Raw genomic sequence first — 15808 nt, forward strand, 5'->3', positions numbered from 1 at the left:
GTTTTTAATATACTCATAAATTTTTTCTTAAAAAAAAAGCCAAAAGAACACTTTAAAAATATTGATGCATGCTAATAATTGGATTTTCCTAAGGCAAAAAATTACAAATTCCCATCTGAAACAGGTACTTTATAAGTGTGCAGGCTTTACAGTTTTGCAAGTGCTTTCACATGCATTATCTCATTGATTCTCACCACAAGCCTGTTTGGAAAGCCCCATTTTTCAGATGAGAAAACAAAGACAGAGTGTAAGTCTTGTGAGAGATAACAGCTGGGACTCCTGACTTTGAAATCATTCTCATTACACCACACATATTTTTCAAAGAATAATCTGTAGTCATATCTTAGGACTAAAGCAATTTCCTATCATTCTAATGAAAGGATATGTTAGTGAGTTCGACATTGGAACAAACATGGTCAAGCTTCAGTGTCATATAGTTAAGTCACCACTGAGGCCTTAAAGTAAATTAGGGACGTCCTATCTCCTTCTCCTCAGAGCAGTAGGGGTAACAGGGACAAGAAAGGATTTTTTTTCAGAGAATAATATTCAAACTGAAAGGGGACTCTGGGTGGGTATTTTGGGAACTGTGTATCCTTACCTAGATTTATGGCTGTAGGTAATAGCTTCAGTTTTTGCATCTGACAACAACTTAAGCATGTGTCATAAGTTATTTTTTAAGAAATAAAGACCTTTATTAAGTAATATCCATGCAGAAATTGCTTTGTTTTAACAGAGATGTTATTTAAGATTTGACAACTAGTCATTAGTTTGAAGAATTTTATTTACAAACAATTTTGGGTAATCTTATACTTTGGATGGATAAAAGAAAATTGGCCATATTTGTGGTTCAACAATAAAGTTGCTTGGAAAGTATGGCTTCTGCTCAGACAGGTACTTTAAGTCAGTCACCTGTTCAATTTTGAAAAGTTCATGCTTAAAATGTTAAATTAATTTAAAATACATAAATTTAAGAATTTGAATTTTAGTCTCTTCATAAAACTATAGATGACACAGTTTTATAAAATCTGATTATTGAACCAAATGCATTAGAAAACTAAGTAGCTATAGTCATTGAGTCACCTCTTCAAGTAAGTAAGAAGTTAACTAGATTTTTTGAGAGAATTTATACATTATGTAGACTAAATAGCTCAGCCCCAGAACTCCTGTTCTATGATTTTTTTAAAAATTATTATCATTGGTTATATCATAGATCTGAAATTAATGCCAAAATCAATAAAAATAGCCACTGATTACTGATATTTGCTGAATGCTACACACTTTAAAGATGTAATTTTGTATAGTCTTCACTGCCCTGTATGGTAAAGTGCCATTGATCTTATTTTACAGATTAGGAATCCCAGGATCCAAAGGATTAATAAATTGCCCAGTATTACACAGTTATTAGCCAGAATTTAAAACCAAGTTTGACTTGTAAAGCCCTGCCTTTTCTTATCACGCATGCTAATGTCTTATTTGAATGGACTCACTGATTTTTACGCCTAGGGTCTTTTCCTTGATCCTTTCAGCAATAAGGAAGACAAAATCCATTCTAGGTGTTTCTTGAATGGAACTTCTTTACCTTTAAGACATCATCCCGGCTGGGCGTCGTGGCTCACACCTTTAATCCCAGCACTTTAGGAGGCCAAGGTGGGTGGATCACTTGAGGTCAGAAGCTTGAGAGCAGCCTGGCCAACATGGTGAAACCTCATCTCTACTAAAAATACAAAATTAGCCAGGCATGCACCTGTAGTCCCAGCTACTTGGGAGGCTGAGGTGGGAGAATTGCCTGAACTTGAGAGGCGGAGATAATGCCACTGCCCTCCAGCATAGGTGACAGAGCGGGACTCTGTCTCAAAAAAAAGAAAAAAGCCATCACCCCAGTGTAATTGGGCAAATACTGTACTTATGTATCAAGTACATAAAGGCGCACTACCTTAGGCTCTGGAAGCTATTCCCAAATGTAACAGATCGATCACTGTCCCCTTATAGGCAAGATGATATGCCACCGGAAGGTCTTATGGTGGAAATAACATTTCAGTTGGGCTGTAAAGAATGAGTGGAATTTCAGTGGTAGTTGCCATTGTCAGTAAAACACCAAGTCAGAGCGGTAGAAAAATTCAGTGAAGAGAGAATGGCAAGTAGTCCAATATATTAAATGTCATGAGGTTAAGTTGCCATAAAACTTTTCTTTAACAAAATAATAAGAGCAATATATATACTAGGTGTGCTGATTATATTTGTACACCTGCCATGTGCAGGGCACTATGGAGATAAAAAGATGAATAATAAGTGAGGTCCCTGAAACTCACAATCCAACTGAGAGACATAGTACAAGTTGTAATATGTAAGATTGACATAAATATGATAAAGGTATAAGCAAAGCACTTCAACCTAGAATAAAACAGGACCTTGGACATTATTTTACTTACCCTGTGTACTGCTCAAATTAGCTTGTGTATTTTCTGATGTTTACCTGAATGTTATATATTCTATTATCTCTTCACCTTTGCCTGTAATCCAACACTTGAATTTATATTTGGAATCCCTTCAATAAATGGAATTTCTCTTTACCAAAAAAGGCAGCTCAAACTTCTGTCCAACTGTAACTCATACCACATTACACAGTACTATAACTGGTACCACATTTACACAGTACCTATATTAAAAATCTAAAAGTCATCTACGACTTTCACCTTTCCCTTCTCCTTCATCTCTGCCTACAACTCACACCTGCCAGGGAGTGCTAATAAATCTTGACTTGAAGTGTCTTTTCAACGTTTTCTCTCTTCCCAGTCCCTACTGCTGGTACTTGAGTGCAGGCCTTCTGCTTTGAATTATTTTATTGGCCTGTTTCTAGTTATCACTGGCAATCCACTCTTCACAACACTATTAGAATTATCTGTTTTGTTTTGTTTTGTTTTATTTGAGACAGGGTCTCATTCTGTTGCCCAGGCCAGAGTACAGTGGCATGATCTTGGCAGCCTAGTTGTCCCAGGCTCAAGTGATCCTCCCATCCCAGCCTCTCAAGTGCCAGGACCACAGGTGCACACAACCATGCCCGTCTAATTTTTGTATTTTTTGTAGAGACAAGGTTTCACCATGTTGCTCAGGCTGGTCTTGAACTCCTGGGCTCAAGCAATCCGCCTACCTCAGCCTCCGAAAGTGCTGGTATTACAGGCATGAGCCACCATGCCCAACCAGAATTATCTTTTGTAAACAGTTATTTTCAGTATTCTAAAAGGTTCCAATTTTAAGCCTGATGAAGCCCAAACTCCTTAGCAAACATACCTACCTAAAGATACTCACCCTGTCTCCCTAAGCACTGTTTTTAGGCACTGATAATGCAAAGTTTTTAAGGAGCTTGGACTGGTGGTTCTCAATCAAATGTCACCTCCTCTTGTTATAATTGTTTATGTATCTTACCTTTCCCACCTCTCTGGAATATGTTTTCAATGAGTAGTTCTGAAATGTATTCATTTCTGATATTCATCCCAAAATATTTAATGAAAACCTAAGTTCCCAGTTTTGTGCCTATTAGTGAAATGTAGATGTTTTTGAAATGAAAAAATAAACCTGAAAAGTATGGCAACTGTATATTCTAGGAAGAAGTTTGGCTTTTGAGTCAACAAAAAAAGTAGATGTGCAGCAAACATGCCCTTCGGACCTCATCAGCCCCAAGTCAGTTATATATAACCATGGCCCCTAATGTCAGAGAAACATCATTTTTAAAATGTTTTGTGGAGGACTCAATAACCTAAAGTTAAAGGTTGAGGTATAGTCACAATTTTTACCATAAAGTCATGGTAAAATATGCATGTTGGAACCCTTTTGAGGTATGGAATTTAGGGAACTCTGTCAATGTAATTCTGAGCATATACACTGGGACTTTGCAGCTTGAATACTGAATCTCATGTTTTCTTTATACAATGTGGCTGTGTAGAACAGCTCCAAGAAATCTGTTATTATCTCCTCTGACTCTTTGAGTGGTTTGAACGGTCCCCCTCCCATTGCACCAGTCATTTAGAGATGAAGGCATGCATGCTTCCTCAAATCATTGCGAGCTGCTGTCATGATGTCAGTTTCACTTGTATGTGGTGTTAGAACGATGGAAGAGTTTTATTCAGCATAGGATAGATCAGGGTTCAGCAAACTACAGCCAACCACCTGTTTTTGAAAGGATAGAGCAGGATTCAGCAAACTACAGCCAACCACCTATTTTTGAAAGGACAGAGCAGGGTTCAGCAAACTATAGCCAACCACCTATTTTTGAAAGACTCACAAGCTGTTTTTACATTTTTTATGTTTTACATTTTTAATAGTTAAAAAAATTAGAATAAGAGTAATATTTAATAACATGAAAATCTTATGAAATTCATATTTCGGTGTAAAAGTTTCATTGGAAGCCAAAGACACCCATTCATTTACCTTTCTTGTATGGCTGCTTTTGTTCTACAACAGTGGACTTGAGTCATTGCCGCAGAGACCCTCTGGTCCACAAAGCCAAAAATATTTACCATCCTGTTTGCCCTTTACAGAAAAGTTTGCTGACCCCAGTATAGTACAGGATATGGTGGAAAGAAAATAATAAATCTAGAACTGTGAGAAATGTTTCCAGAAAAACAGAGGTGGTGTCAGAGTAGTCATTGGTATGAAAAGAGAGCCGTGGGAACTGCATTCTGGCACCTAAAGGAATGGGTGAGGAGCATGAGCAGCAGATGAATAAGTATGGGGAAGAGGCCCCAGAATTTGGCAATGGCTGTTCTGTAACAGGGCTCCCAGAGTTCACAGGTTAGCAATGTGTGTGAGTCTGTGTTTAATTTGCCCTGTTAAATTCTAGCTTCTAGATTTTGATCTTTTGTTCTAGACTACTGACATAATTTTGAGTTCCAATTCTGTTTGCTGAATTAACTGTCTTCCCATTCGGTCCTTAAAAATATACTTTTAGGCTATGTAATAAGTAGTTTTTTACTTACTGCACAGTACTTTATTGCTTTGAATGTCAGGTGTGGCAACAGTAAACATTTGTATGTGTGATATGTGTTTGAGGGCCGTTCTACTGAGTCATTTCTAATTTACCAGGAACATGTTTGCTGCCAATTATATGTTGAGGCTTCATTTCAGACAAATTTTTTACAAATTAAACTTTTCTCTTCTCTTAACTGCAGACATGTAGGTATGAAAATATCAAATTATTAATAATTGTTTTCTTAAAGGAATTAAGAGATCATTGGGAACCTTTTAAAAGTTGATGGAGATGTTAGCCTAATGATTTTGTGGGATAAAATGAAAGGTATTAGTCTTTGAGGAATTCATTTATAGTTACTCTCTCCAATATCTGTAGAAGTCTTTCATATTTCTGTGAACAAAAGAACTTTGATCCGAATAAGGGTGCTGTTAGGTGGGTTGTTACCAAACTGAACAGCCATAGGCCTTTGCCTAAGGATTTGTCATTCCACATTTATATTACTAATGATAAAAACATGGAAGAAATGAAAATTATATTTGCAGTTAACAATCGCTGGGAAGGAAGAATTACTACTCAAAATTATGTCAGTAGTCTAGAATGTTAGATCAAAGTCTAGAAGTTAGAATTTAACAGGGCAGGCCAGGCACGGTGGCTCACACCTGTAATCCCAGTATTTTGGGAGGCCAAGGTGAGTGGATCACTTGAGGCCAGGAGTTTGAGACCAGCCTGGCCAACATGGCGAAACCCCATCTCTACTAAAAAAAAATGAAAATAAAAAAGTTAGCTGGGCATGGTGGCATGCGCTTGTAATTCCAGCTATTTGGGAGGCTGAGGCATGAGAATTGCTTGAACCCGGGAGATGGAGGTTGCAGTGAGCTGAGATCATGCCACTGCACTCCAGCCTGGGCGACAGAATGAGACTGTGTCTCAAAAACAACAACAAAAAAGAATTTAACAGGGCAATTGAAGCCTTGCAATTAATTTTTTAGAAAGCTTTTTTAAAAAAATAGATTTAGGGGTACAACTGCATTTGTGTCACATGGATATATTGGGTCATGGTGAAGTCTGGGCTTTTAGTGTGCTCATCGCCTAAATAGTGTACATTGTACCCAATAGGTAGTATTTAATTCCTCACCCCCTTCCCACTCTCTCACCTTTTGGTCTGTTTTCCACTCCGTATGCCTATCTGTCCATTTAGTTCCCTCTTAAAAGTAAAAACAGGCAGTTTTTTACTTCCTGCTTGAGTCATCTCACTTAGGATAATGACATCCAGTTCCATCCATGTTACTGCAGAAGACATTATTTTTATGGATGTGTATTAGTCCATGATACATACACACACCATATTTTTAGTCCAGTCATCCACTGATGGACACAGGTTGAAACCTTTGCTATTGTGAATAGGGCTGTGATAAACGTATGAGTACAGGTGTCTTTTTCATATAATTTCTTTTCCTTTGGGTAGATACCCTGTAATGGGATAGTCAAGTCAGATGGTAGTTCTTTGAGAAATCTCCAAACTACTTTCCATAGTGGCTGAACTAATTTACATTTCCACCAACAGCGTATAAGCGTTCCCTTTTCTTTGTATGTTCGCCAACGTTTGTTGTTTTTTGACCTTTTACTAATAGCCATTCCAACTGGTATAAAGCAGTACCTCATTGTGGTTGTAATTTGCATTTCTTTGATGATTAGTGATCTTGAACATTTTTTCATGTTTGTTTGCTGCTTGTATGTCATCTTTTGAAAAAATGTCTATTCATGTCCTTTGCCCACTTTTTAATCAGGTTGGGTTTTTTTCTTGTTTTTTGAGTTCCTTGTAGATTCTGGATCTCAACCCTTTTTGGAGGCGTAGTTTGCAAATATTTTTTCCCATTCTGTAAGTTGTCTATTCATGCTGTTGATTATTCCAAATTTTTTAGCAATCATTTTTAAAATGTAGTATGAGGATACTGACTTGACAAAAATTCAAAGTGGAAAAAATCTAAGTAGTTTATCAGCCCAATTTGAAATATGAAAAACATGTCAAGTTTTTTTAACAAGCAATCTTAGGTTGTATTGTCCCAAGAGCAACAAAAGTAATAATGATGTAATGCTTTGATTGATTATACCTGGATTAGTTGCTTCAGATTTGGTTGGCACATTTTCTGATGAGCCATAATAGGAAGTGAACCTTATGGGGAGGTGGGCATGGTGGCACGCGCCTATAATCTCAGCTATACAGGAGGCTGAGGTGGGAGGATCACTTGAGCCTGTAAGTCCAAGGCTGCAGTGAGCTATGATGGTGCTACTGCACTCCAGCCTGGGCAACAGAGTGAGACCCTATCTGTTAAAGGAAGAAAAAAAAAAAAAACCCTATGGTGATGAGGATTGATTGCAAATTGGGAAAGGGAAGAGGGAATGGCAGCTAACAGATGATGTTTGCTGTGTTCACTATCTGATAGACTGCCATGTGGAAAAGAGTGTGAGGTCTGGTCTGTACTGCTCAGCAGAGGACCCTGACTGTAGCCCTTCAGCTGAAGTCAGGTTTAGTCTTGTAGTGAAGACCTTATTATTATAATATGTACCCAGTAGTGGAAAAGATTACCTCACAGTCTGAAATAAGACATTGGCATTTGGCGTTAGGTAAAATACTATATGATTTCTAAGTTGTCTTTCAACCTAAGAATTCGTGGATGTTTATGGGTGATGACTATCACAGCTTAATGATGTTTGTGTGATTAATAATATTTTATTGAGCACTTACTGTGTGGCAAGTACCATGCTAAGCAATTGAAATATTTAATTCTCACAACCCTGTGAAGTAGATGCCATTTATGTCTCTATTATACAGATTAGAAAAATGAGACTTAGGGCATGGAGGCTCATGCCTTTAATCCTAGCAGGATCACTTGAGACCAGGAGTTCAATACTAGCCTGAGCAACATAGAGAGACCCAGTCTCTTTAAAAAAAAAAAAAAAAAAAGAAGAAGAAGAAGAAGAAAAGAAAAATGAAACTAAAAGAGGTTAAATAAACCACCTAAGGTTACTGTCAAGTGCCACTTATAGGGTTCAAGGCCACATAGGTTTAATTCCAGAGCTCATACCTTTAATTAGTATGCTATACTGAGTCCCTGGTTTACCTGCTTATTAGTGTAATGACAAATAGTAATGCATCAAGATAACACTTTGTTATATCTGTCTTTGTGAGAAAATACAACATTTCTAGCTGATGCTCTAGTTAAAATGATATATGAGTGAGATCCTTACCTTTAGAAAGTGATAGTGCTCTTTAGAGTCAGTTAATGCAGTGAAATTCATCGTATTAGGGATTCTGGTGACCAATTTCTCTTAAAAAATCAAATGGCTTCCCCCCCCCCCCGACCCCCGGAGACAGAGTCTTACTCTGTCACCCAGGCTGGACATGATCTTGGCTCGCTGCAACCTCCACCTCCCAGGTTCAAGCGATTCCCATGCCTCAGCCTCCTGAGTAGCTGGATTACAGGTATAGCACTACCATGCCTGGCTAATTTTTGTATTTTTAGTAGAGGCAGTTTCACCATGTGCTAATTTTTGTATTATTAGTAGAGACGGGGTTTCGCCGTGTTGGCCAGGTTGGTCCAGAACTCCAGACCTCACGTGAGCCACCTGCCTCAGCCTCCCAAAATGCTGAGATTACAAAGGTGACCCACCATGCCTGGCCTCAAATGGCTTTTTTAAAGACTTAAATCATTTTGTGTAGAAATGTGCAAAAAATTAAGTTATGTATAACTCTGCAAAAAATATGGACTTTAATATTTGTTATTCTTTATTTAGAAAATGAATTGGGCAGATTTATACATTTTGTTTTATTTGATAAATCCATAAATCTATAGATGTAGCCTATATAAATTTCTAAGTGATATTTCTACTTTTGTGATTGTATATGAGCTAAATTTGAATATCTACCAATGGTTATTTGGAAATTTCATTGAAATCTGCCATCTCTGGAAAGTTGTCAACTTTAACAGTGAATGTTTTTGTTTAATTCTAGGGGGAAATTTGCAGTGGTGAGGAAATGTATAAAGAAAGATTCTGGGATAGAATTTGCTGCAAAGTTCATGAGAAAAAGAAGAAAAGGCCAAGATTGTCGGATGGAAATAATTCATGAGATTGCTGTACTTGAACTAGCACAGGACAATCCTTGGGTCATTAATTTACATGAAGTTTATGAGACTGCATCAGAAATTATCTTAGTTCTGGAATAGTAAGTATTATCTTTCTTAGATTAAGTTTGTTTGGTAGTCTACACTTCCTTTATGGGATGCCACTCGTCTGTGATAATGTTGCCAGGCCTGGTTCTCTGGAAATCTCAGAATTTTCTAGATCATCTTCAAGTGTTCCTCTTATTTATTTAACATGTTCCAAATTTGCAAGGATGCATGTATATTAGCTTTTTTATTTTCATTCTTTAATGAAATTCTTCTCATAATATGATAAAAGGTTATCTTACGATTTTATTAGAGGCACTCTTAACAAAGTAATACCAAACTAATATTACAATAAAAGGCATTTTATAATCCTTGCATGTTTTTATAATCTGAGTTAATCTCCTTTCTTTTAGAAACAGTAGTCTTGATTCTTACTATGTTTTCAATTTAAATAGGCAGATACAGCACAGAAAACAGCTTTGAAAAACGAAGGACTGTTCTTTCTCCTTAAGAAATCCTGGTTTCAGGGTAGGCACGGTGGCTCATGCCTGTAATCCCAGCACTTTGGGAGGCCGAGGCAGAAGGATCACCTGAGCTCAAGAGTTCAAGACCAGTCTGGCCAATATGGTGAAACCCAGTCTCTACTACAAATACAAAAACATTAGCCTGGCGTGGTGGGATGTGCCTGTAATCCCAGCTACTCAGGAGGCTGAGGCAGGGGAATTGCTTGGACCAGGGAGGTGGAGGTTGCAGTGAGCTGAGATTGTGCCACTGCACTCCAACCTGGGTGACAAAGCGAGACTCCATCTCATAAAATAAAAGGCCTTAATACTCATGCCTATAATCCCAGTACTTTGGGAGGCCAAGGCAGGAAGGATTACTTGGGCCCAGGAGTTTGAGACCAGCCTGAGCAACATAACAAGACCCTGTCTCTTTTAAAAAATAATTAAAAAAGAAAACAAAAAAGACTTAATACATCAATAAATCCAAACAAAATGAGAAGACAAACTCGGAAAAATACCTCTACTATTTATCTAGCCAAAGCAGTTAAAGTTGCTTGAATATATAACCAGGTCTTACAAATACACACAAACACATGAACCTCCCAGTTTGAAAAGGGCTTGGCCCATAATCCCAAAAGATGCAATCCTAAATGTTGAAATTCCAAAAAATCAAAAACCCTAACGTCTAAAATCTCAAAAAACCACAATCCCAAAAGATCAAAATCCTAAAAACATAATTATGGAAAAAATAATCCTAAAAAATTCTCTAAAAGACATTTATTTGGTCAGGTACTGCAACCTCCGCCTCATGGGTTGAAGCAATTCTCATGCCTCAGCCCCCACAGGTAGCAGGGATTACAGGTGTCCACCTCCACGCCTGGCTAATCTTTTGTATTTTTTGTTAGAGATGGGGTTTCACTGTGTTGATCAGGCTGGTCTCAAACTCCTGACCTCAGGTGATCCACCCGTCTCAGCCTCACAAAGTGCTGGGATTATAGTCGTGAGCCCAGCCAAATTCCAGCACTTTGGGCAGCCGAAGTGGGAGGATTTCTTGAGCCCAGGAATTGGAGACCACCCTGGGCAACATAGCGAAACCCTGTCTCTACAAAAAATACAAAAATTAACTGGGTGTGGTGGTGCACCCCTGTAATCCCAGCTACTTGGGAGGCGGAGGTGGTAGGATCACCTGAGCCCAGGAGGTCAAGGCTATATGAGTCGAGATAGTGCCACTGCACTCCAGCCTGGGTGACAGAGTGAGACCCTATCTCAAAAAACAAAAAAAATTTGTTTACATTTTAATAGGAGATTGATTTAGGAAACATAAACATAACTATGTATACCATAAATTGTCCAATTATGTTAATTAAAAATAAAACTTTAATACATGACATTTCATGACCGCTTTATTTACATGCTAAAACAGTAATAACATACATCTTTTTACAGACATAACACTCAGATATACTAACAGTCACACAAATGTAACAGTTATGAGCCAGATAAACCATATTTATAAAAGAAATAGTTCAGCCGGGCGCAGTGGCTCACGCCTGTAATCCCAGCACTTTGGGAGGCCAAGGCGGGTGGATCACGAGGTCAGGAGATCGAGACCTTCCTGGCTAATACAGTGAAACCCTGTCTCTACTAAATATTCAAAAAATTAGCTGGATGTGGTAGAGGGCGCCTGTAGTCCCAGCTACTCGGGAGTCTGAGGCAGGAGAATGGCGTGAACCTGGGAGGTGAAGCTTGCAGTGAGCAGAGATCGCGCCACTGCACTCCAGCCTGGGTGACAGAGTGAGACTCCGTCTCAAAAAAAAAAAAATTCTAAAAGTGCAATATATAAATGTATATCTCCATAGTTGATAATTCTATACACTTAAATTGATAATTGTGGTCATCTGAAATACCATGACAAGCAACCTAAGTCTTTTGACAAAATTGATCGAAAATCTCAATGTGTCCTCACCATATGTGCAGTTGCCCAAAGAGCCAAGATCTCAAGAAATTTTTTTTCACAAATGCAGATGTACAAAAAGGACATATCTTCATTTATTAATAAAGTTTCAATGTTTTTGTTGTTCTTTTTTGTTTTTTTTTTGTTGTTGTTGAGACAGAGTCTCCCTCTGTCACCCAGGCTGGAGTGCAGTGGCATGATCTTGGCTCACTGCAACCTCCACCTCTCAGTTCAAGCAATTCTCCTGTGTCAGCCTCCTGAGTAGCTGGGATTACAGGTGCACACTACCGTGCCTGGCTAGTTTTTTTGTAATTTTAGTAGAGACAGGGTGTCACCATGTTGGCCAGGCTGGTCTCGAACTCCTGACCTCAGGTGATCCACCTGCCTTGGCCTCCCAATGCTGGGATTACAGGCATCAGCCACCAGGCCTGGCCTCAGTGTTTTTACATACACAAAATCAACATTGTGATAATATATTTTGATGGAGTCAAATTTGCAAAATATTCATAAAATGAATTAACTCTCCTCAAAATTTCACCCAGTTCATACCTCCAGTATTGAAAATTATGCAAAGATGAAATGCATAGCATAGTGAATTGGTGCTATATGTGAAGGGGCAGAAGTTGTACATGATTGAATAATTTGGCAGGGGAGAGTTCTTTTTTACCTGTGTTTTCACTTCTATAACCTTTGAAACACCTGATGCGCTTGTATTTGGACAGTGGTTGTGATCTACAAATTTTGTAAGTATATGTTGTCCACCTGAAAACCTGGTTATTGCTCAGCCATTGCAATTCAATTATTTTCTGCTTTCAAAGCACCGATAATAATTAGCTTTTAAACCATTAGGTAGCATTGTATGCTTAACTTAATCACACCCTTTTTTGAAGGAACAATTTCACAGATGTCTTCCATTGTATTGTAAGGAATACAGTGAGAAGGAATGATATTGGATTTCCCCAGTACCAAATCTTTATTATTTAATAGTTAGCCTTCTCCAGAGAGACAGAACCAATAGGATATGTGAATAAATACGAGAAGGAACTTAATTAGGAAACTGGCTCGTGTGCTTATGGTGACTGAGAAGTTGCACAACAGGCCTGCAAGCTAGACACCTTGGGATGCTGGTAACATGGCTTAGTCCAATTGCAAAGGCCTCAGAACCAGGGAAACCAATCATTAACTTTCAATCCAGGCCAAAAGCCTCAGAACCCCAGGGAGTGGGAGTGTAGGGAGCAGGGGTGATCAGGTGTAAATCCTGACGTTTAAAGGCTGGAGTTCTGATGTCCACGGCAGCAAGAGAAAAATTGGTCCCAGCTCTCAGAGAGAGACCAGCTTGTTTTCTATATTTCTTCTCTCTAATTAGATGGTGCCTGCCAACATTGAAGGCATGTCTTTCCTACCTAGTCCGGTGGGACTCACACGCTAATCTCTGGAAACACCCTCACAGACACACCCAAAGTAATATCCCAGATTTCTAGGTATTCCTTAATCCAGTCGAGTCAACAACTGAAATTAAGACCATAAATCCACCCCTTGTCAGTTTGGCATCCATAATGCATCTCCTTTAAACTGTACTTAATTTCCCAATAAAGACAGCAACAAAGTAATAGTTCCACCTAACACGATGCACCTACCATGATGCACCTAGCCTCATACAACTGAAAACACAGTGGAAATCCCTTCCCTAAATCCCCTCCCTCCCTGGAATTCACTTTTCACAATTTCAACAGTCAAAATTTTAATTGTTCAAGATTGTGATTTGGGGATTTTAGACTTTAAGGACTTTTTTATCTTTCAGGATTTTGATCTTTTGGGATTTTGACATTCTGGATCATGGCATCTGAGATTGTGTCTTTCAGGATTATGATCAGCTCTGGTTTTAAAAGAATGAACAAATGATATGAAGAGAAATTTTCACACACGCAAATGTAAACTGCCTATATACACATGAAAATATTTTTATTTTTATAATGTAAATTTTAAAATAGGTTGTGAATTTCTGCCTATCAGACTGGCAATGATTATAAACAAAAGTGATACTCATTGATTGAGCCATTTTAGTATAACTTTTCTGGAGTACAGTCTGAAGTATGTATCAAAAGCCTTAAAAAAATATGTTTTAACCCAGCAATTTTACTTAAAATTTTTTTTAATGGTACATAATGGAGTCTCATGTTGACTAGGCTTGTCTCAAACTCCTGGCCTCAAGCAATCCTCCTGCCTCAGCCTCCCAAAATGCTGGGATTATAAGCATGAGCCACCATACATGGCCTAATTTTAGTTTTATTAATTTTTTCACAAGGAAATATTAGGCAGTTTTGCAAAGATATGTTACCAAAATGTTCGTTATGTCATTCTCTATGTAGCAAAAAGGTAGACATAATCTAAATGTTTGTTAGAAAAAAGGTTGGTTAAATAAGTGATGTCACAAAATGGATTACTAGGCAATCATTAAGAAGCTAAGGTAACTATCAATATATTTCAAAGATTTAAAATATTAAGTTTAAAAAAGAGCATGTTACAAAATAATGTGTATGGCATTATGTTGTTTTTATTTAAAAGTTTATAGAGGGTGAAGTCTGGATGGCTAAAATATTAAGCATGTTACTCTTGATAGTGTAATTCAAAAGTATGGTGTTCATATATTTTAATTCAATAATTTCACTTGTAGGAATCACTTTTAGAGAAATAATACGAACATGAGAAGCACAAAAGTGTTTGTCACAATGCATTTCTAATTTATGATAGTAGAAATATCCAAAAATGGCAGAATGGTTAAAAGTTTTTTTAAAAAAATAAGTTTAGGAATCTCATATGGAAGCCCACTGCTTACCAAGGATTTGTTTTTTTTTTCTGTTTATTACAGAGGGGATTAAGGTAGAATTGGAAATTGATCCAGAAAAGACCACCTGAAATATTCTGTCTCTAAAATTTCCTCCTCCTTGCAAAACCTGCTCTTCAGCCTTTCATCCTGGGACCCTTTTCAGTTCTTCCAGTCTTCACCCGGCTCCTGACTTTTTTCTTCCCTTTTCTTCCCTTCTCCTCTTTGGTAGTTAATTTAACTCCTCTCTTACCAGCACCTCACATTATTTCCCTCTTCCTCTTGGTCATCCTCTGCAACTCATTTGCCCATTTTAAACCCGGAATGCATGTTGTATGTCCCTCCTCCTCTGCTGCCACACATTCTTGGAAGGACTTGGATCGTTTTTCATCTACTTAGTACAAGTGTAAGAGTTCCATCCTCAGCTAGGCTTATGGTATAGCTTAGCAAGTCTGTACCTAATCTCTTATGTCCTTTTAACACCCCCACCCCCTGAGCTAATCAATATCTTTACCACACTTACTGTGTCACCTGCTTCCCACCTCTCATGAGATACTTAGCCTTTTCTCCCCCATATGGAGAAATCAAGGCCATCAGACACACTCCCTAAGCATCCCTCCCCTCTTCCTCTAATATCTGTCTTTGTTGCTCTCATGCCCATCCCTGCTGTTCGATGGAAGGGATTCAGCTAATCATTTCCAAGACTGAACCCTTATTTAAGTTCTTTAATTCTTATCCTTCCTTTTCTAGGACCTGTGTTTCGTTTTTTCGTAAGTTATGTAACCTCTTCTAGAGTTTCAGACCCTCCTCCCATGGTGGTTCTTTTCCCTTTGTCTTCTAATATTTCAGTCTCCTCTATGCTAAAATTCCTTCCTCAGCTTTGACTCTTATGTCTTGCCTTTCTCTTTTCCTTACTGCTATACTTCTTAAAAGAATAGTCTGAATTTATAGCATTCCTCACCTTCCAGTTTTGTTCTACTTCATTGATCCACTCATCTGTTCATGGGCCAATACCCCATTCACTTTTTAATCTAATGCCATCTGCTCTTCTGATACTTTGATGAGGTCACCAGTCCTGTGTGCCAAAATTAGTCTCCTCATTTTAGTATTCATTCCAGTTCTTGCTCTCTTTAAACACTTGATATTATCCTTTCTTTCTTGAAATCATGTTCTTCCTTGGCTTTCACAGCCCTATTTTTTAAAAATCTCCTCCTCCTCCTCCTCCTCTCAGAGCCTTTTATCCTTTTCTACTATATAAATGTAAGTGTTCCCCACAGTTCCATCAGCGTTACTGATGTCATATATTTATGTTTTATACATTTACCCTGGATGATAATAATCTATTTTTTTGACTTCAGCTATCATTTACATGCTGAATATTTCCAAATCTTT

The 15808-nt window shown here is 38.0% G+C and overlaps 1 protein-coding gene across 2 annotated transcripts in view; it reads left to right on the plus strand.

The window, feature by feature from the left end:
• The window catches only part of STK17A (serine/threonine kinase 17a), a 45389-nt gene that overhangs the window by 3638 nt on the left and 25943 nt on the right, over positions 1-15808 (plus strand). For both annotated transcript variants that reach the window (XM_023226438.1, XM_023226439.2), the window contains exon 2: positions 8979-9191. In XM_023226438.1, the coding sequence (XP_023082206.1) occupies positions 8979-9191 (213 nt within the window). The remainder of the gene's footprint in view (positions 1-8978; positions 9192-15808) is intronic.

The sequence above is a fragment of the Piliocolobus tephrosceles genome, chromosome 8 (genome assembly GCF_002776525.5).
Source record: "Piliocolobus tephrosceles isolate RC106 chromosome 8, ASM277652v3, whole genome shotgun sequence".
Lineage (NCBI taxonomy): Eukaryota > Metazoa > Chordata > Mammalia > Primates > Cercopithecidae > Piliocolobus > Piliocolobus tephrosceles.